This window comes from Zonotrichia leucophrys, chromosome 18, assembly GCF_028769735.1.
Source record: "Zonotrichia leucophrys gambelii isolate GWCS_2022_RI chromosome 18, RI_Zleu_2.0, whole genome shotgun sequence".
Taxonomy (NCBI): domain Eukaryota; kingdom Metazoa; phylum Chordata; class Aves; order Passeriformes; family Passerellidae; genus Zonotrichia; species Zonotrichia leucophrys.
Window position 1 is genome coordinate 1,670,351 of NC_088187.1, and position 22,998 is coordinate 1,693,348.

At 40.9% G+C, this 22,998-nt stretch overlaps 1 protein-coding gene across 9 annotated transcripts; it reads right to left on the reverse strand.

Moving 5' to 3' along the window:
• Window positions 1-261: 261 nt before the first annotated feature.
• On the reverse strand, window positions 262-22,428 carry LUC7L3 (LUC7 like 3 pre-mRNA splicing factor). Of its 9 annotated transcripts, XM_064728262.1 has the most exons (13): window positions 22,220-22,419; window positions 14,492-14,558; window positions 13,476-13,515; window positions 13,068-13,212; window positions 11,444-11,518; window positions 11,250-11,354; window positions 9,235-9,396; window positions 8,531-8,814; window positions 7,232-7,392; window positions 2,330-2,470; window positions 2,119-2,224; window positions 1,638-1,703; window positions 349-794 (listed from the first exon to the last, which is right to left on the reverse strand). In XM_064728262.1, exons 1-12 carry the CDS (start codon window positions 22,316-22,318, stop codon window positions 1,679-1,681), a joined length of 1,410 nt encoding a protein of 469 aa, XP_064584332.1. In that variant the 5' UTR covers window positions 22,319-22,419; the 3' UTR covers window positions 349-794; window positions 1,638-1,678. The 9 variants fall into 9 exon arrangements, 8 of the variants coding, with proteins under 8 accessions (XP_064584333.1, XP_064584336.1, XP_064584337.1 ...); XM_064728263.1 differs by lacking the exon at window positions 1,638-1,703 and having other exon boundaries at window positions 262-794; window positions 22,220-22,428; XR_010442293.1 differs by lacking the exons at window positions 1,638-1,703; window positions 2,119-2,224 and adding an exon at window positions 3,930-4,055 and having other exon boundaries at window positions 290-794; window positions 2,277-2,470; window positions 22,220-22,410.
• Between the last annotated feature and the right edge of the window lie 570 nt (window positions 22,429-22,998).

The window sequence follows — 22,998 nt, forward strand, 5'->3', positions numbered from 1 at the left end:
GCAGGCTGAATGCCAGTCTCAGCACTGGCATCTCTCTAAACATGCTGTCCAAGTTGACCTGTTTTATAAAGAATTAATACTGCCATTTTTATTGCAAGATTTCTGTCATTTCTTAACCTACTGCAGCAAAAGGCACTTTCTGGGGAAGATGGTGAACCCAACAGCAGCTAACTGCTGCAAAAGTAAGCCTGAAATTAAATCCTGACAGAACCAAAAAACCCCAAACCTACAAACAGCACAGAATAACTAAGCATCCAAATTAATGAACTAAGCTTGAAGACACGAGAAATTTATTAGGAAAGAAGCTTATTTAATATTAAATGTTCAATGACAGAGACAATCAAATTTGTAACAGAAATTCAAAGATACTTTATTTCCATTTCTCATATATCAAGAAGCTAGGAATTGCTTAGTTGTAAAAATGGGATTCATTTTAGTTCAATTCACACAAATACTAAACATTTATTCTTGTGTTTTAAAGTCCAAGAATGAAAACTTGCAATTAAACACTGAGCAAGCCATGTGTTCAGGTTATGTTGGTTTCTTATCTTAAAAAGTCTTAAAGAAAAAGAAGGATACAGGACTTATATTCTCAGTAGCATATGTGCTATTATCAACACATCTTTTTGAACTCTGGGAGGAAACACCAGTCCTGAATTAAATTTTATTAAAAAAAAATCTAACTCAACTTTATATTTTTCTATGCCACTACAGCTTTCTTTCACCTCATTTAAAAGCAGATCTTCAGTTTAAGCTGTCTTCCACTATCTTCGCAGACTCTTCACATAGTAGTCCTATAATGCAAAATTTTGGGAGAACAGACCATTAGACAGCATTAGGAGCATTTTGTTTACCATTCCTATACACTCGCCCAGTTGTTAGCTGTCATCTTAACTCTACAAAAACATCACCATTGAACATGACTGGCATTAGAAGCAATGATGTAGCATTAATGGTTTAATATCAACATTAAATGTTTAAGAGTTCCTAGCATACATAATGCAACTACAGTAACAAATTATATTGCAAGAAGCTCATTTATCAGCTGTCACCTCCACTGTTAGTTCCTGATTTCAGGAATACAACTAAAGACCTTCTGTAAGAAAGCTATGTCAAGAGTGGGGAAAAAACTTCAAGTTACCCTTTCAATACATAACTGCCTATTGCTTAGCTGCTTCATTTCCCACAAATAGTTTCCAGCATACATTCCTGCCATCAACACTGCCATCATTTGGTGGCATCTGTCTCTGCACTTATATCTGCCTTACAAGCCTGGTACCAGCCATTCCACTCTGCTGTGCTATGGCTGACTGCAAAGTCTCCTACACAGTAGGAAATATTAAGCACATACCTCTTAAGGACTTGAATTGCATTGAAAGTAACAAGGCGAATATTATGTAGTGTTTATTGCATTTTAAACTCTTTAAAGATATCTAATTCTGGGCAGCACTGCATCCCTACACACAGTTGAAAGAAAATTCCATTCTGTTAACATCAGATTTACAGTATTCACACAATACACAAAAAGTCCTTTTCACTAGCTTCAAAATCAAAAACACAACAGTAAGCTTAAAGATTACAGGCAACAGCATTCAAACATGGATGTGGGTAGAGAAAGGAGTACCTGGCATGAGTACCTGCTTAGTTTGACTGAATCCTTGATTTTTAATTTGGCTTTTCATGGGCCGCTCACAACACCAACGCTGTGTGAGGTATGGTAGTCAGCTGCAATAATTCATAAACCCTACACTTCCATCAATCCAATGCTACTGGCTCTCGAGTTACAGAACAAACTGCATTAGAATGCAAGGCAATAAAGCAAAAAAACTAGAAACATCCTTGACAAAGAAATACTAGCAGTTTATATGAAAACAAAGTAGTCCAACATGTGCCTCAAATATTAAGTATTTAAGCAAAAGTTTCTGCTGATGTATCAACACAATATGGACTTAAATACAAAACCAGTTCAATTAAAAAAAAAAAAAAGATAACAAAATCCCTAAAAATAAAAAAGGATAATTAATTTTTCTATGGTGACTATATTACAAATATGTCCCAAAGAGGCACACTAATGGGGGCATGAGTCTGCTACAAAATAGCTGAGACAAAACAATGTACCTCAAAACGTTTTGCAGGACTACACTGTCATTTCCTTCAGAAGGTGCTTTAGTTTGTCTTCTTACTTGACTTAGTTCCATCTTCATCTGTGCATACTTACGCTGCACTGTTAAACAGTAACAAAAAGCCCTAATCAAAGTTTGAAATAATGCACTTACCTCTGTCTGATCTGAGGTCATATCAGATCAGTTTTAATTGGACTGAGTGTCACCTTCAGATTTAATGTCTTCATTGGTCCCATTGACCTCATTCTTAGTCTCACTCTCCTTCGAGTCTGTATTTGTGTCTTCACTCTGTTTTTCTCGACTACTGGACTTCACACTACTTTTTTTATCATCAGATCCCCTCTTTTCTGCCATGAAAGAAGACATTGACCATGGATTTCAAAGTAAAAACAAACATTGCACACGTGAGATATATACTGCATACAACATGGGACAATTACTTTCTATAGCAATAAGAGTAATACTCAAAAAGTTACAGAAATAGGCTTCAGACTACCATGCTGGAATGGAGAGGGGACAAATCAAGGTAGAAGGAGACAGTACAGGGTGGGGAAGAGGAGAAAGGTCAGACCTCCTAACAGAGGCAGCTACTCAGCTCTCTGTCCAAATGAACAAATTGGAGGTAAAGAGGTTAGGCAGATGTGCAATTACAGTGCATGGCTTCCTTACTTATTATGGGACTCTTTTGGTCCCCACGTTTTGATTTCTGATTGTGTATGGCTTGCTTTGGTTTATAATTTTTGTTAGTTATGGGTCTTGAAAAGGAATCAGAAAGGAGTGGTGGACAATGCCCGACTGCATAATCAAAGAAATTTATACTTGCCAATTAAAAACTAGCAATCTCAAACTATCAAATACTTTGGGAAATAATATTAAGCACTGACAGTTTTGAAGGCGGAGATCAGTGACTACCAAAATTAAATTTGAAGTTGCACATTTGTCAGCATTGTTAATTCTCAATTTTATAAAACCAGCAGTCATTTATAAACAACTCATTAAAAGGGCTTGGGGAGATAGCTCGGAAGATATATAAAAAGCAATTTTTTTTTCAAAGGCAAAGAAACAGCAAGCTGTGGGGGAAGGAGCCCACAACTTGATCATGAATTGGGAAACTTACTGAAGCATTTGCTACACTAAAAACTCAATCTTCAAAGAAGGAAGGAAGCCAGAAGTAAAAATATTTCCATGGGAAGAAAAACATTCAGTATTAGAGCTGCGTGCCTCATCTGTAAATTCAGTATTTGCAAATTTAATGAAAATACCAATTCCTGCTGTATTATTTCACACCATAATATTCAACTCTTGGTCAGTAAAGACACTCTGGAGAGAAAAAAGAAATCCAAAAAACCAACCTCTCAGATGTCATCATACAGAACAACATTCATGCTCTTTTTTCTGATTATTCCCTGCTATCTGGGCAATCAAAATAAATAATATAAATAGATGTATCCCTGACACAGGAGCACACAGATGGAACACTCTGAAAAAGCTATTTAAAATAACAATATCACCTAGACTGGCATAACACACTTTTATATTCCAGGATACAAAACAAGAAATTAAGCTCTAAAAGAGCAGCAACATTCCAACTACTTTGTCTTATAAGACTACCAAAGGATAGGGTAAAGTCCTGACAGAGAAATGAGGGCACAACTGCCTAACGAGCACCAGGAGGGAGGGTTCCCCTGCAGCAGCACAGCCAGTGCAGGCACAGCAACATCACCCAGCTCTCTGAAGGACTGAGTCCCTTGGGGTCTGTCTGCCCTCAATGTGGCAACTCCGCAGGTAGATTGCACTCTAACTAACCTTGTTACAAAGTCTTCTTTTTGTGCCTTAAAGGTATCTCCGGTGCACACGTGGATCCACTGAGGAATAGTAGTCTTGTTTCCCCGCAGAGGACTAGTAGTCAGTCCAATAATCTTATCTTCTGTCCTATGTAGATATGGTAGATCTTAATAGCCCTATGGATGTGCAGTGTGCAGGGTTTTGTTCTGTCTTGTTTTGTGTCTTGAATTTGGTCAAGAAGGATAATTTTGTTCAAGGTGAAAAAAAACTGTGGTATGAAAGATCAAATTCTTCTAAAAATTTTAGTATTAAAATAGGTATACCATACCAAACCTCCAGTTTGCCAAGCAGAACTGAAAAAGTGTATTCAACAAATAGCCCAATAACTTTCCAACCCCTAGAGTATCTGCAAGAAGTGAAGTTCCCCCACTGTATTTTTAATCAGTAAGAGAGAAAGCATATAAAATTAGTTTGCTGTTGGAACTGGATGTATTATTTCAGCTGTAATCTATTAGGTATAATCACATTCATACTGACTTTGCTTCCTGATTAAACACATGCACATTTTTGTGACTGAGTTTGTGTGGGCAACTGAGATGTGTTTTATGAGAATTCTTATCATGACAAAGTGAATCGCTTTACTGTTCAGAAAATCAAACATAATATCCAGTATTACTGAAGTGTTCTGGCAGTATTTGCTGAGGTTTAATCACTAACATTAAAACATGATCATAATTATTTTTATGTAAGTATCAGAATCTAGATTAGGGAAGACAGAAAGCCAAGCCAAAGTGGTCTAGAGGCCCATTCCAGTATTATTGGAAAATAATTTTTGTTTTATTAAAACCCCCTATTTATTGCATCTGCTCTGAAGTTTGTTTACTTGAACAGTAGGTGCACTCTACTGGTTTATATTAAGCTAATGCTCAGCTGGTGTTTAGGGCTGGTGGCTCCTTTCTTCAGCAAAGGTATCTCTGACACTGAAATTTGTGTCACAAAGCAAGTGCCCCCATTTTTGCTTTTTCGTTTTTCTTATAACCTTGGTTGCCATCTTCTATGGTATCTTAGTGAACAAGAAACCAGGACTTCTGAATTTTCAAAGTGTGGGACTAATTTAATGTGCAATTGTACACAAGTCTTGGTAAACTGTTCCTTGGGTTTTTTTTTTGTGTTAATATTCATGTTTATAAAGCAGTGTGAGATATCCAGATGAAAGGCACTACCATGAGTAGTTACAGCCTTTGCTGCTTACTTTTACAACTGCAGATCAGTGGTGGCTAATAAAGACAAGTAGATTCTGAAGACAAAATTCCCAGTGTAGCAAGTTAAGATTTAAATTTGAAGTTACTATTGTGCAAAAGCTACACACTTCAAATACATGAATCTCTGAAAGCTTTATTCTTAACTACCTATCTACAGCATCACACTGAAATATGACAATGCAACGGTGCTTAGAGCTTCAATACAGAAAGTCAATGTTGCCTTAGTAATTACTACTGGGTTGGGTTTTTTCCCTCCTTCCTTCCCTCCTCTTTTGTATTTTTTTCTGTTAGAAGACTTTCCCATCAAAGGGAAAAAATCACCAACTTCTTCAGCATTACAGTCCTGTTCTAAGGCTTATTTGTGCTTTTACAAATGTTAGGATGGCACAGTCAAAAAAAAGGAACTGATTTTCCCAGGTGGGATTTTCATCACAGCTCATAGCATCACCTCACTGTTTTCATTTCTGGCAGAAGAAAGCAGCAAGCAGAAAACAAAACAGCCAGCAAGGAAATCAGTCAAGTTAAAACTAAAAATACTTGAGATGTTGAAGAGAGTTCACTAGCTCCTCTATGGGAAGATTAATGAAAGAACTGAAAAGCTCAAAACCAGACCAAATTTGAAGAAATAAGAAAACAGTTATTTATATGCATAGATAACAAACATTCAGGAGAATAGGACATTCTTCACCAAGTACCAGAAATCTGTTCATAAAGCAGGCAAAAAAATCAGGTAAGAATAGTAACAAATGGACAAATACAGGCTACAACACTGAATCTGAGTTTAAAGCCTGCACATCATTTCCACTGCCATTGAGCAAGCAACAAAACCCACTCTCTTACACGGCAAAGGAAAATGAGAGAAGAATCAACACTAAAGGTGTCCCATACTGTAAGCCAGAATAATTGAAACAGTTCAAGGAAGTCAGGGAAGAGAAATACATGAGAAGCATCACCAACATTTTGGCAACTAATCCACTGGATAAATACAGAGAAGGGTCAAGCAGACAGGCCTATGCAACCCAGACACATGCACAGAGCACCTTTCATTCCAGAGAACCTCAAAAGTACCTTAGAAACACAATTGTTTCATCCATTACTGATGATCAGCCCATCAAGTGGGGTGGCTGTTTCGGACTGGCCATTAGTCAGCTCCCCACCAGAGCCAGAAGTATTACGTTCCTATAGAAGTTCCAAAAGACTTTTAAAGGGGGAAATTTAGCAGTGAATTAGTATATTCTCACAGAATGTGAATCTACAGTGTTCTCACTGTAGCTCTTTGTAATCCTACCTAAAGTTTCTGAGCTTCAGCCTCTGGTCACCGTGAATGCTGTGATACATGGCGCCCACAGCTACAAAACTGTTTCAAAGACTAACACAGCTTCCTGTTCAGACTCACCTGAATACTGACAAAGCAAGACTCACTCTGCTTAAACAACAAACAAAAAAAAAACAAAAGGAGAAAAGTGCAGGGGGAAGAGCAGGAGACTGGGGAGAAGGCATAAATTGTCATTTAGAGCATCACAAGGATTCTGCAGTATTTATCTTGAACTGCATTTATAGATTGGGGAAAAATCTTAAAAGCACTGTTAAAAGAATAATAAAGGAAACATGATAGTGTTGGGAATTAATAGGTCATACAGGTGAGAAGCAAGGTACCAGCCCCCCACAAAACATGTACCTGCAAAGGGTAATTGCAAATATCCACTACGAGTAGGAATATAAGACATTCACTCTTAGAAAATGATGTTTACAGGCTTATGCTTTTCTAAAGGTAAACAGGTCTTAAAATATATAAAAATCCTTGCACACTTCATCTGCAGGCAAACTGCAACAGGTAAGAGAAGGACACTGGGGTGTAGGTATGCACACACATGTAGTGACAGTAACTGGAAAGAACAAAATCCTTCAAATTGCTTACAGCAACACACACACCTCTCAGAATGAGGTCTGATTTGGTACTAAGAACTTTCAGGCACTCACTGAAAAGATAACAGCTTTTGAGACTCTAAGAAAAGATTCATTTCAGAACCTGCTAAGAACTCAGTCCTTATACAAACATACCTTTTTCTTTTGACTTCCTGTCTTGTTCTCTCTCTCTGCTTTTGCTTCTGTGCTTGTAGGATTTTCGATCCCGGCTTTTTGACCGTCTCCTGTCCCTACTCCGAGACCTGTGTTTCCTTTCTGATCTATCGTGGCTTCTGCTTCTCTTCCGATCACGACTCCTTAACATTCAGAGAGAATTTCAAAACGTAAATCTCAGCTGCTATTCTCTATCTCAGAATATACAACAGTAAAAGAGCAGCACTTTAAAATACAGTGATTGCCTGCAGAAACCAAATCTTAACATATTGTATAGAAATATTTCCCAGTACGTAAGAAATATGCCTCTTTGTTTACTGAAACACTTAACTACATAGTTTAAAAGTATCTACAACCATGAAATAAAGACCAGCTGAAGGAAGAAACAAGAAACCATATTTTTGGGGAGGATTCTTTGTTTGCTGATGTTGCGGTGTGTTGCAATGTCCTGTTTTAAACTTCCGGGTCCCTTCCCAGGTGTGCCTATGCCTCTCTCCCTGCCCCCTCGCCCCCTTGCTGAGTGTGCCCTGTCAATCAGGTTTAAGATTCCAGCAAGGCTCGTGTGGTTGGTCAGATTCAAAAGATGCTCCTATGCCCAGAGGTCATTGGCCTGTCTAAGTGTCATCCTCCCTTGAGACCCTGCCCCTTCATCTGGTTGGTGGCTCACCTGTCCCCTCCCCTTCCCCTGTCCCCGAGCTTAAAAGGTGAATGAGACCATGCGGCCTCCATTCTGTTAGCAGCAGTTGCCCCGGTTTCAGACCTCTGTAACCATGGAATAAACATCTGGCATAACCCTCCAGCAGAATCCACTCCTTATTTCTCTTCACCATCGCCAGAAGCTCTCTCTCCTGAGGTAAACGGAGTCCCTGACAAGCCTGGACTTGCGTCTGTGCCCCGCTGCAATCTCCAGCAGCCAAGGTATCTCTGGGGTAAAGCACCACAGTGCTGCCTTTGGCCCAGCAGCGAGGGTCAGAACTGGCCCAGGCACCATCTAACTGGTTATATTGGGATCTTATTCCAATATGCTGAAAGCTCCCTCATAAAGCTGCTTCCACCACTATGGTTTCATCTTCCAAAAATGGAGAGAAGACAGTGACACTCAGCAAAAACTTGCTTATCCTTGGAACCAATAAGGTTTGTCTTCACTTGAGAAAAAACACCTAAGTGAAGCTAACAAACCATTGATGTGACTCAGGCTGACAGTAAGTCCCCACAAGATTTTTACCTTTTGGAAATTTACCTGAAAATACTTAAGAGACACACAGCCACACACAGAGGTACCTGCTTCGTCTTCTTTCTCTGCTTCTTGACCTTTTGTGGTCTCGTGAGCGGCTGCACCTCCTGTCAGATGTCCTGCTGGAATGCCTGCTCCGGGAGCGGCTCCTTTTACGCCTCTCTCTGTCACGAGCCCTCTCTTTCTCCTTTTCCTCCTCCTCACGTCGTCTCTTCCTTTCCCGCTCTTCTCGTTCCCGCTCCCTCTCTTTCTCCCTCTCTTCTCGTTCTAGCTTCTCTTTTTTCAACCTTTCATCACGGTCAGGCTCTTCTGTTCTTTTTCGTAACTTTTCCTTAAGAAAGGAAGTTCACAGGAAGAAATGAAGACTACTCAAGACACTTAAGCTTACAGATTCTGAGGATGTAAAAGCCTAAACTTTTAAAACAGGTCTGTTTTATCTTCCAAACAAAGGACAGTGCTTCCTAAAATCCCTGAAATGAAAATCCTTTGTCTTGCAGAACCTTTTCCTGCTTGTCACTCTCACAACAGAGGCCACACTACATTTTCTTAAAAAGACCATAAAAATTCCAACCTGAACCAACATCGCTGCTTGTATCTAATGTCACAACAAATTACATCAGTGAAAGCACAGTGCAGGATTCCATTTCTTGGGAGTGTTTCACCTTCTTGAGAAAATTCACTGGACAGCCTTTTATGTACGTCAGGAAATCTCCAAGCACTTTTCATTTCAATAACTGGAGGAAATACTTACTTTTAAATCTTCTACAGTAGCTTTTATTTTGGCATAACCCATGTGCTGCTTTCCCATTAAGTGGTCATCTACCCTGGACTGTGCATCTCCTACAATTAAAAAGGCTCCACAAACTTCACAAACTTCCATTTGTTTTTCCTGGGCTGCAAAGCTCTCAATTGTCTGAAAAAGAAGAATATTTGATACGGCAAAAGAAAGTTTTAGTCAGTGAAGAGGTTTATAACTCTTTGTTACTGTTGTCAAATCCCAAGCTCTAGTGAAAGCTGAAATCACATCTGCGTGCTTTATCTCTGGTGCACTGCACCCCATCACAGCAGAGGGAGAGAAGAGGCCATTCCCACATGGAAGGAGCCCATGAAAAACCACAGAACCATTACTCACTGCATTAACATGCACACAGTTGTACCTGCAGCTTCCTTGCAATATCAGAAAAATTAAAGTTTTAAGTTTTTCTTTTAAAGCTGTTTTAAGATATCTTTGGCATCAACTGAAATGTCAGGAGCTGCAGAACTACCATGGAATACATACACCTCAAGGAATCAAAAGGCTAGAATATTACATCAAGAAAAACAAAAATAAAAAATACTGGCTTCTATTTAAAAGTATGGTGGTCAAATTAAACCACTGTTTCCAACAGACATATGAGAAGTACACTGAAATTTCAACATAAGCCCAGGTTCATGAATCATACAGCATGGACATAAACATGCTGTGTGCAACATTTAAGAGTTCTTAAAAAAAAAAAGTAACCATGCCTATCAACATTTTTACAAGTTTTTACTTCATTAAGTACACCCCAAAAAGTAAAAACTAACAATAGTCCCACATATATACCTCAAAAAGTAACATTTTAAAAAAATTAAGGTATTCATCACATCTTTAATATGCTCATTCTCCCACAAATCAAACACTTGTTAAGAGAACACATCAAACATTAAAATGCATTCTTAACCAACAAAAGAAAATAATAAAAATCACACCACAAATAAAGTCAAACAAAGCTTTATATGTTCTTAATTTCTTGAACAGCTGCTACAAAACCCAATCCACCAATTTTTAAGCACATTTCAAATAACACACAAGCAAAACTAAAAGAAAATATCCCTATTTTAATAAAAACCCTTAAGCAAAACAAATTAAAAGTCCTTTCCCAATTAGTCACTTAAAGCAAAAGGTATGCTTCAATCTCTTCAAGTAAAAAAATTGAGTCCCAATGAAAAACATCAAACCATATCACACCCAAGAACATGTTAACAAGACAAAGTTCAAATTAACCTCCTCAAAACTATTACACCTTTTAAAAAACTTTTGCTATGAAAGCATTTCTACTAGAATTACCAGTTTTTTTTAACAAAAACATTTCTTAATTATAAACAAATTATAAACAAAACCAACAACAAAATTTTCAAACTTATAATCCTTCCAGCCATTGTTTCAATAAGCTGTAATCAAGAACTCTTCAGTGTTGCACAGAGCAACAAGAGCTCTTAAAATATGGTACAGACATAACTAAACTTAAGAATTCAAACTGAATTCTTAAAACAAGAATCTCAATTTGAGCATTTAATTAAACACCACAATAAAATCTTTAAACTTAAGCTCCTTTTTATTAACAAGAACTTGATACTTAACACATCCCCTCTGGCTCCTGCAGCTCTGAGTCAGCCAGACGCTGTCACAGCCCTGACTCAAGCACTTTCTGCAACAGCTTCTCCAACAGTGCAATTCTAGTGCAGAGGTCACAGGGCAAAGCTTAACTGAGACCTCAACTAGAGGAAGGTGAAAGCTCTCCTCCAGGACTGCTGGCTGAATAATTTCATAATTTGTGTGCAGGAAGCCCACTCCCAAGATAGAATGCCTAATCAATACACTGGATTAACACAGCCACATGTCCTGTTACTGTGTAATGAATTCCACACAGACCTTGCATGCCTTCAGTGGAAGGACATGGTTATTGAGAATGCACTGTGCACAAACTTTGATATGTCTCACAGAACTATGAACACATGACTTACTGAAGTCGTAGACCTCAGCAGTTCTCTCTCTTCCTTTAACTGTTCAACAAGTTTCATCATTCCTTGTGCTTCTTCCACCTTTCCTTCTGAACCTAGTTCTTCAATCTAAAAGGCAATAAAAACATTAAAAGTTTATTTTTTGATCAAGTAACAAAAGCAAGTGATCTCTCTCCTGGGGGTTAAAAAGCTCTCACCTGTTGAAGCAGTACATCAATTTTGTCAGTTAACACCTGAATCTTCTCCTCGTTTTTACCGGTAGGTCCACCTCCCTGTAAGAAGTGCAAGAGTGAGTTGGGGCTTTTTTTCTTTCCTTGTTGTTTTTTTTTTCTTTTGTTAAAATAGCTTAAACACACAAATGTATGTCTTCTCATATTCCAGAGACACCTTGGGAATAACCTCCCCTGGCCTCTTCTCCCACGAGAAGCTCCTAATAATAGTCTAGTCTACTATAAAACATTCCTCAACACAACTTACTCCACCCTTGTTAAGTCTAGTCACACTAATTCCTTCCCATTCAACAAAAATGTTCAAGATCCTGGCCCATAAAAAGTAAGAAAACTGTATTCAAAGTCCTAACTTTAAACTCTGACACTCCCATGCAGCTCTTACATATCTTTGCAGACATTTGAGTATGACTCAGAGGTTCTGTACACTTTACATTTCAAACTCTGACTGTAAAATGCAACAAGAATCTCACTTCAAAGATGTACTTGTTAGCAGTGTCCTCTCTGCAGGCTGCTAGAACAGGCTTTTTGCTGCACTCCCACCTCTGCTCCACAAGTGACATCTCTCAACTTGACACTGTCCACAGCTCCTTCTGAAGCAACTGGACTTTGTCCAGAACAGTGGGGTGGGGCAGCAGAAAGAGCAAGGCTGTCCTGGCAGCCACAAAACCCAGAGAGCACAGGCCACATGTTGTGGTGTGTTGCAATGTCCTGTTTTACCTTCTCCCTTCCCCCCTCGCTGAGTGTGCCCTGTCAATCAGGCTGACATACCAGCAAGGCATCATGTGATTGGTCCCTCAGGCCTGGGGGACATTGGCCCCTATAGGTGTCCCCAGTCCCTTGAGACCCTGCCCCTTCACCTGGTTGGTAACTCACCTGTCCCCTCCCCTTCCCCTGTCCCCGAGCTTAAAAGGTGAATGAGACCATGCGGCCTCTATTCTGGTGGCAGCAGTTGCCCTGGTGCAGATATCTCTGTACCCATGGAATAAACATCTGGCAACCCTCCAGCAGAATCCACTCCTATTTTCTCTTCACCATCGCCAGAAGCTCTCTCTCCTGAGGTAAACGGAGTCCTGACAAGCCTGGACTTGCTCAGTGCCCTGCTGCAATCTCCGGCAGCCGAGGTATCTCTGGGGTAAAACACCACAGTGCTGCCTTTGGCCCAGCAGCGAGGGTCAGAACTGGCCCAGGCACCATCTAACTGGTTATATTGGGATTCTTATTCCAATAGCCACACACACTGCTCCAAATCCTTCATGGGGAAAGACACAGCTTGCTACTGCAGGGAGGGAGGAATGTGCAACCAGAAGAGAGAACATAAACTGAGGTTGTCAGGGTAAAGGCAACACCTGACAGGTAGAGAGCAGATACTCATTCTGAGGAAACAAGAGATGGTGAGAACAGAGAGGGCTCTTGGTGACTCTGGAGTCACCTGCCTTGTCTATTAATGCCAGATACAATCTGCTGGCTAACAGGCAAAAAAATCTTAATTCATCAGGAACCTTCTGGATAACAGTAAGTTTCATCTGAACAGGTAAGACCCTGAAGATCCTCCCCACAGGAAAAGCTGCCTGGCTGAGCCCTGCAGACTCACCCCAGAGGACTGCTGGTTCTGTGAGAGGGCCAGGCGAGCGTGGCCCCTGCGGATCCTGCGCTCCACCTCTGCAAGCAAGCTCTGCAAATAGCGCAGGAAATCCCTCTCATAGCCCACCTTCATGAATCGAGAGCTCTTCTCATACCTGAGAAAAGGTTTTAAAAATGAGAGTTCACATAAATCTGTAACAGATGAAAACTAAGTAATAAGACACACAGTATTATAAATTCTTGCTCACAGTAAGAGAATATTACATATTTAAATAAGTAAATTTTTATTTAAATAAAAATTTAAATAAACTTTTGCAAATAAAAAGAGCAAGTAATTCGTAATGTTTGGGCTGCTATTAAGAAATTGCAAAGATACCAGAAACTCCATTTACTTTAAGGTATCCAACAACAAACTTACTGTTTGCGTAGATTTTCATCATGAATTTTTTCACAAGGACCTAAGAAGACAACACAAAAAGCTTAAGTTTGCATTCCTAAATGTTGTACTCATATTCCACCAACATTTGTTTGTGCATCATGACAGAACAGAACTATAAACGTTTCACAAAGACTTTTATGCTTCTGCCTTTCTGCTTCCTTTGCTTGGAGCTTGAAAGACACACTGAAGAAAAAGAATGCCAACATCATTAGGTAGTTATAAAAAAAGAGACTCAACACATGCAGTCATGATAAAAAATAAAATTTCCAGATCGAGTTTTACATCAGTAAATACAAACAATGTAATATCCTAAACACCTGGGACTTAAAAAAAAAGAAAAATTACATATGAAGGGAAATTTCATCAGGCACTTTCTAATTTCCAGGGTTCTCTGCAACACACTGGCTACTTAAAACAGATCTTCAGAGCAAATGAGGAGGTATGTACCCTGAGCCCATGAAGGTGACTGTGTTAAAATTCCTCACCTTCCCCAGACTCTCAAACAGACTTAGAAACTAACACTAAGACAAAAAGTCTGGTTTTGCTAAGTTAACATCTCCAAAATATATACATGTAGCCATCAACCAGCAGCAATTGAGAGCTGGTCTTTAGAAATGACTATTACATAAAGTGAGTCTTTTACTTTAGGTGAAGCAGCTCAACAGTGTATCACACAAACCAGGTTAAAACCCTGCCCAGGCAGAGGAACCCAAAGCAGAAAGTGCCACTTGAACAGGAGAAAAACACCCCACACGCAGCAACTTAGCTTACATAGTAAGAAAAAACTTTTAGGAAGCCTTTCAACTTAGACAAAGTAGGATCTGGAATAAATATTACTTTTACCACACTGTATCACTGGCAACCCTTGAAATGAAAAAAAAAAAAAAATCCAAGTGTTTTGACAAAGCAATTAACAATAAAAACATAGTTTGCAAACAAAAGCTCAACTGTAATTACTTTTCCGTGAATAGAAATGTCATGACTTATAAACTTACCTAAATCAGAACGGGTGTTTGTAAATAACTCAGCTGGGCAAAAGCCACAAAGATAGTATTTGCAAACCTGACAAAAGAAAGAAACAGGCATCATTTTTTGTCTCTCGAATTGAAAATGTTATGCAATTGCTTTTTATACTAAAACACAAAGTTTCAGTGTCAAAGTTTCCTTTGAACATAGTAAAATTTCTAGAAATTTTACACACCCTTTATCTTTATATTTCTTGGCAGCAGTAAGTGCTACAAGATGCGCTTTGATGACAAAACACTAAAAATCTTACTTTTCCTTGTAACAGTTCTTAATTCTACCACTAAATTTAAATATTTAATTTATAAATATTAAATATTTAATATTTCCAAAGGAAAGGAATGAGATCATAATGGACTATTTAGTAAGTTTCAGTGAAATTCTTTACTGTGAAAAGCCACAAGAGGTGAGAAAAACTGGCCTGGAAGCGGGAACATGGGACTGCTCTGCTCAGCCTTCACTTCCTCAGAGCCACTGGCCTGGAGAACCAGAGCTACCTGGACTAAAACATTTGGTACTATCCCAAGGACTTTGATGGCAATTAAAAGACAGAATTAACCAGAAGCTTTCCTGTCGGATCTCAGGATCTCAGTCCTGAGGTGCCGAGTCACCGAGACCACCCTTGGGGGGCCGGAGTCCTGGAAGTCAGAAGGGTTGGTGGCTGGACTTTGATCCCAACAAGACGAACCTTATGAGGCAGGAGGTTTCACCGGGTGAATGGTTGAAGGATTGGTTATTAGAGAGTGAAACACAGTTAGGATTTCTGACAGGGGGTTTAGAGAAGTAAGAGGATATTTGTGGTGTCCTGTCCATCTTTTCTTCTTCTCTCCTCCCTCTCTTGGTGATGTGCACTTTTAGATTGGCCATTACAAAAAAGGCACCCAGAATAAGAATAAAATGGTATTGGGAAAAATATAAATATTGTAAAAACGTAACATTGGTATAAAGATAGGTGGCTTAAGAGAGCGACAGTTGTCATGGCTGACGCTGACAAGCTCTGTCGTGCTGAAAGAAACTCTTTAGATAAAAATTTAATATAAACTAAAAACAGAAGAAGAACTAACCTCTCTCGCTCGATACGCGGCTGTCCAAGGCACTCCGGCCTTCCAGGCCCTAAACAGCTGAGAAACCGACACTTTCCACCACTGTTCTTCAATTCCCTGTTTAGAATGACAGCCACAAGAATTATACGCCTTCAGCGAAAGGCATTCATTTTAATCTGGTTTCCTGCCACCTAGAAAGAGTTTGGTTTGCTTCTCCACAGCCTGGTTTTACCTTCTTGAGTCAGGTTCTCTTTCTGATAACAAAAAAAGACCACCAGAAATTTCAAAAACCCAAAAACCCACAAACTTGTTATTCTAGTCAATAAATACTTAACATCTATGGATAAAACCAGTTTTTGTTAAAAAGATTAGTCACCCTCACCCATGAGCATGAGCTTAGCTAGTAAAGGTGGTCAGTTCCTGAAGTTCAGGACACAGAAATATCTCCTGTCTATCAATCAGAACGTAAGGGTAGAATCAGACATACTTTCATCCCTAACTTAATAAATCATTGTAAATAATTAACTTTTCACTAGACCCTCCCCACAGATGTGACTGCCATTAATTAAGGTGTAAATCCAAAACTGGCCTGGACGTTCTTCCAGCACCTCCTTTACAATACATCAATTTAAATGTTGGCAATCTAATAACTCTGAACGCATCACAGCCCAGTTCTAATCCTCTCACACACGCTGTGAACAAAGACTTGGACTATCCCATCTCCCAAGATACCCTCATTTCTTCAGATACTTCAGTCTGTAAGGACTGAAGCCCCAACCATCACCACCTCACTAAAAAGCCTGTGATACCCACTGATCAAACTAGACCAGCCTGATTTATTTTTCCAAGCTAAGTGCCAGACTGCAAATCAGCCTACAGAAGTTCAAACTCTCCTGACTGCTTTGCAGATTGCTCAGAGAAACAATCAGGCTTTCTATTAACAAACCATGGAAAAGAAACACCAACAAACAAATCTCTTATTATGTAATTTGAATACTTCTCCCTTGATCCAGGTTTGGACACTGGTACCTATCTGAAGCCATTTAACAAGAATAGTTCAGAAAACATGTGAAGTGACTTTTTTTTTTTCCTTCTCAGAAGGAAGGAGAAAGTTATTGGACAAAATCTGATTTCAGAATCTGCTCTTCTTGGAAAGCTGCAATATCCCTTGTTTTGCTACAGTTACTTCAAAGAAGCAGTTTCTGGGATGGATTTTTCTGATGGATTTTTCCACAGAACTGTGATTTGTCTATACATTCTGTTCTTCTTCCATTTTCTCATACTCACATCCAGGTATAAGGATCAGTGGAAAGACATTTCCCAAAAACATTCAGAGAAGGATTAAACAATTTCTTAAGACACAGTACAGTAATGACAGTCTAACCACACCAAATAATTACAGGGGTTGTAGAATATCTTCTATCAACCAAAAAATTAAAAACTAGCCTGTAACAGTCTAGAAACTAGTAGTAACAAAAGAAGCAAAGGAAAAATTAGAAGTATGATGAACAAAGCAAGACACCCATCCTCAATAAAACCAGAAAGAATTACAATTATTACAAAACAGCCCTACTAGGAAAAGCCTCTTTTTATGAACTGGTTACAGCTAAAAGTTGGAATAACCAATACTAAAATATGAGGTTTAAAAATGCCCTACACTGTATTAATTATTTATATATTAAAAACCCAAAACAAACACAAGCTATATCAAACAAACAAAAAAAACTCAAACCCAAAATCATGACAAAAAACACACACACACAGAGCAAAAAGCTGCCATAATTTTCTTCTACAAGCTCTAGATGCTGCCAGTCTAGCACTAGGATGGTACTCAGTGTATTACTTGACATTCTCTCCTAGGAAGCAGCCTGCAGAGAAATACTCACTTCAGAGTGGTTCAGAAGCAATTTTCTTCCCCTCTCATACCCATTTCATTATGCTCTTCAATTTCATATGCTTCAACAGGAAAATACAACCTGCTGGAATTCTGCAGAATCTTGCAGGTATCACTGCAGCTCAGCTTCATTCAGTGCAACATCTGCCTCCCCTGGCTGAACATCCACTGCACTCTTGTAGTAAACCCCTCAAGTTTAGCCAGAGCCCCTTAGAAAATAGAATGCTGACACAGCAGCAAAGAACTTTCCTGTCTCCAAAGACATCCGCCTTATACCTTATCCCTATAGCCATGTAAGGCAATATTGTGTTAAACCCTACTATTGGTCACTTATGGTCACTCTAACACCTTTGCCATTGGTCAAGATTAGATCCAGACCAAAAGTATAAAAGTAGCATACTGTACCCCTACTAACTCGGAAGAAGAAGAGCTGAGACCCTTCACAGACCCCTTCAATAAAGCCATACTCGTGGAACTGCCAGTGTCTCTTCCTTCTCCTCTCTCTACCGTCTGCTGGAGCCTTAGGCCAAGGGAAAAGCTACCTAGCAAGCAAAGCTGAAATCACAAGAGCTGCCTGATCACTAAGAGCTGAATATCACCCTGCTTGCTAGGGGCTGACCCACAGCCTTGGTCTGAGAGCGAGCTGGCTTCTGGCACCCAGTCCCCTTGGGGACTGAACTCTAAAGCTGTAACAGCTTGCATAAGATACGACCAAGCAAAACTCATTTACACTCTCAATCAATCCTAAGTAATCAATGGTGAGTGGGAACAGTGAGGGCCAAGGAACGGTTTAAGCATCATGGACCCACTGAAGGACTGGGACAGATGGGAGGGATGAGCTTCAGCAGGCATCACTCATCCACGGCTCATCAGCATCAGCACTGATCCCAAGCAATATGGAAACACATTCCAGAACAGGCAGTTACTGGGAGTAACCACCAGGGCAGGTAACGAATTTACTCCTCCTGCAGAGTTCTTCTGCCAGCTCTGCCTGCGAGAAGCTGCAGCAGACACGCGCCAGTGCCCAAGGGCTGCTGCAGGACAAGCCTTTGAGACAGCCTGGGTCTCAAAGCCCCTGAGCGCTCACACTGTGTAAGATGCTACAACAGGGATGCTGGAACTTTCCATTTCTTCATCACAAATTCACTAATCCCTGGAATCTCTAGCAGGTGGGAAAGCAGTTTCCTTTACATCCAAGTGCACGGAGTTAACAGCAAGAACTGGAGCTCAACCGGAGTTTGGGAAGCAGTTCACAGCTCTCCCAGGTAAAGAAGCTTTTAACAGCTCTGTATTGTTAGTGCTTCCACATTAACATGCTTCTCTTCTGCAAGAAATTTATTTACTGATAGAGAAGTATCCCTCTAACAGTAATAAACAATTACAAAAGCAAATTCCTTTAGAGAGACAATTCCTAGTAAAAAGGCTGAGAATAAAATTCAGCAGACTGTGGCTTACACATTAAAAACTAGTAAATTCCTTCTCATAGTTCAGTTCTTTGAATCCATTAAAGCTCACAGGCAGTAGATATTTTAAGAGCAATGTCCACCCACCCAAATCCAAACAAACATCAGCCCTTCTCCAGAATCTACTCGTAAAGATAAATGTTATTTGCTGAAGGAAGAGTATTAGTAATGAAAGGTTAAGTCCTCTCCCTCCATCCCTGGAGGATTAAGTCCTTAAATTCTACCTAGATACAAAGCAATTTAGGTTGCTGGCATTATAAAAGCACAACACATCATAAACAGCTAAAATCATGCCATCATACTCTGAATACAAAGCAACATTTGGAGAAGCTGCATCATCAGAGGTGATTGCTCACAGTTGTTTGTCTCTAACAGCTCTTCCTCCTTCTCCACTTTCTGAAAACCCTGAGTTTGCCTTGAAGAAGCATCAAAATTTCAAACCTTACAGGAGCAGGGGCAGCCCATGCTGTGTGTCTGGTACTACAGAACAGCCTCAGAATTCTTATGCAACTGCTATTTCTGTAAGAACTTTTTCCTTGCTCTGTGCAAGCAAGCAGCATATTAAAGCAGGAAGGTGTGAATCAATAAAGAAATACACTTTGTCTACAGATACGATAGTAAGCAGAAAGACTAAAATACACGATACTAATAATTTCTTCCTGCACACAAAGCCTTTTTGCCAAAACCAGGACTGATCACCTAAAGACATGCCATCATACTGAAATATACCACAAGTGGAATTCCAATTTTTAAAGATTAAAGGCTTTAATCATGTCAAAGTTTTATAGTAAGAACTTAGGCTCTAGAAAAACTTTTATAATGTATGATCTACATGTTTCATTGGCACTGCAAATAAATCACACACTGAGCTATCACACCCTCTGCTTCCACACTTTCCACTTCCATCTTGTATTTCACTGCACCCTCCCGTTTCTGAGAGCCACGTGGATGCAATCTCCAAAGAATAAGCAAAATACAGATGAGCTTCTTGGTAATCTTCCACATTCAAAACTGATGAAATGTGACACAAAATCCTACACTATGGGATCAATACAACATGCTGGCATTGAGCAGGCTGCATGTTGATCAATGTCTAATCTCAAGAAATTACATTAGCAGATGTATTTCACCTGAAAGCAGGACAGCAGGCAGAGGAATTAATGTTACCATTTGAACCTTATCTGCATTTCCTGTCTTTTAAAACATGTCAGCATTGCAAATTTAATCTTTAGGTGACAAAGAAAGTCAAAGTGAGACACGTGTTTAACGGCAGTAATTGTCAGGGTTTATGACCTCATCAGCGGACTACAGGAATCCAGGAAAACATTCCTTGCAGAAAGGTTGTATTTAATCATAAATAAAAGCAGCAGCAAACAGCAGCAGATCCTGCAGGACTGAAGGCTCAACCCTAAGCCTGTAACTTTCCCCCTGCTCTCAGCCACGGGACAGTGCTCCTTTTCTGAACTGTCACAGGACTGCGAAGGAGAGACAAGGCCCTGTTTTTGTATCAACAAAACTGACCAGCTTAGAGACTGAGTCATTTGGTTGGAGTCAAACTCTACAGGCCAAAGCCGTAAGCGAAAAGAAAAACTGAAAATACTCTGTGATTTGTTCAACTGAAGATGAAGAAGGTAATCTGAACTTACTAAAAGCGAATGATGGGGAAAACAAAAACCAACAAAGAAATCTTTCTCAACTTAACGAATAAACCAAACCAATCACCTTATCTGTTCTACCTGGGCCAACATGGCTCAAGCCATTCACCTTGTATTCCATGTATTTCATCTAACTCCTCCTTATTTTAAATTCACAATCAAAGGAAATTATCTAACCGAGCACTCAACTGAATTATTTTCTTAATAAAGTAAGTCTAGAAACACATAAACAAGGTCATGAAAACTTCCTGAAATCATGATTTCTTCCTGATGTGCACTTCTTATCTACAGAGCAGCACTTTTCCACGGAAAGAATGGTTCCTCACACTTGAAAACTCTAAGGTAAGATAGGTATTGGTCCTTAGATCATACAAACCCAACCATTCCAAACAAATTCAAACAAGTATTATCCTCCTTTATAATGACCTAAATCGCATATAAAAACATGAAAACATGTCTTAGATTAACATGATTTAATGCAAGCATTTCTCCCTCCCCCCAAATAAACAACAACACAGGGGGAGGAGCTAAATGCTTTGTGCAGCTTTAACCACAGAAATCCCTATCATTCAAGACATAAATTATTGCAACTGTGACACTTTCTTTTAACATACATCATTACGAAAAAAAGATATCATGAACGGGAGAAAATAAAATTTAAAAATTCCTCAGTGTTCATCTCTCCCAAAGCAGCAGCTATAGGAACTCTGTAGGTACCACTGAGTTTTCCTGAAGTAACTTACAATGCAACTATAATAGCCAAAACTAACCCATCATTCATTAAAGCTCAACCAACTGGAGAAACCCCAATTAATAATAATAATAATAATAGTAGTAATGTTGTCCTGTTTCGGCTACTTAGTGCAGAAAATGAACGAACACCATATTAACAAAAGTATGTTAAGTACTCCTAAACAACAGTCTTGTTTAGGATAGTGTCCGTCCCCCTCTCCCAAGCAGATTCTTCTGAGTGAGGAAATGTAGAAAAAATCAACTTTTTCTTAACTAGAAGTCTTAGGATTTTTCCTTGTAGTACAAGCTCCAGACATTAAAGTCGGTCGCGCGTGCCTTCCTTTTCCCTCCCCCAGCACCATCCTCAGGAAGGGATCCAGATACATTTATCTCCCAAACTCGAACATCTGTCTCAACCCCCATCGTGCAAGTCAGCACCTTCCACTCAGAAGCGCTGAATTCCTTTGGCCGCCCCGGGAGACCCCAGCCACCAGCAGCTCTCCGGAAACCCCCGTTCCCGTTAACGGCGGCGCCGGCGGGCACAGCCTTCCCCCGCAGACACCCGAACACCGGGGCTGTCCCTCCTGCAGCCCAACAACAGCCCGGCTGTGTCGGGATCTTCCTCCTCCTGCTCGGTGAGACTCGGCGCCGGTCCCGCGCACGGCCAGGGCCGGCCCGCGCCAGGCCGCCATGCAGGGCCCAGCACGGAGGGCCCCGACCCGCACCGCGACAACCCACGCGGAAACCCCAGCTCTGGCCGGCACGCCATGCCTTCCCTCTTCCCCCCTTCTCCCTCCTTCCCGCAGTTGTCCCTGGCCAACAGAAGCCGCCCATGTCGCTCCGACAAACCCCCGGCTCCGCGCAGTGCGCGAGAGCAGCGGAGGGAGGAGAGAGGCGGCCCCGCTACACTCACACTCTCGTGGTCCCACCGCACGTTGCTGCGCTTTTCATCCGGGGCCAGGTTCCTGTCCCTGCCCATGAGCTCATCGAGGAGCTGGGCGGCCGATATCATCGTGAGATGCGGGCCGAATCCCCCTCGCCAGACACCAGCTCGCCCACCTCGCCCCGACAACCCGCGCCGCGCCTGACGGAGACAAAATGGCGGCGGTGGCTGGCCCTGCCCACAATGCACCGCGCGGGCCGAGCCCGCCGTGCTCCCGCTCCCTCACGGCGCCTCCGCGCTGCCCAGCCCGAGCAGCCGTGTGGCGCGCAGGGGGAACGGGGAGTCCCCACAAACACCGGAACGCGGAACCACCACAGTCGTGTGTGGCTCCGCGTAAGGGGCAGCGGGTGCCACACAGACGGCGCCTGCCCAGTGAGGTATCCTGACAAATGCTGTCCAGATCCGTGTGGTATCACTGCACATGGTGACTTGTCACGACAGAGAGTGTCCAGCCCAGTGCGGTGTCAGAATGCAGGGACACAGCACAGAGACAACATGCTAGTGGCCTAGCTGGTCATGGCTGGAGGCTAAGGACACGGGCCTGAGCACAGCTGAAGCAGTGTCATTGTCCCCTCTCCATCCTGGCAGGAGAAAGTCACCCAAACTGCTCCTGATGCGCTCCTTCTGAGTCCCTGTTCTGAGTTCCTCCAGCTGTGCATGTTCACATAGGAATTCGGGGAATTGTAGGATCGGTATGGTTGGAAAAGGCCTCTAAGATCATCCAGTCCAGCCATCACCACACACTAATA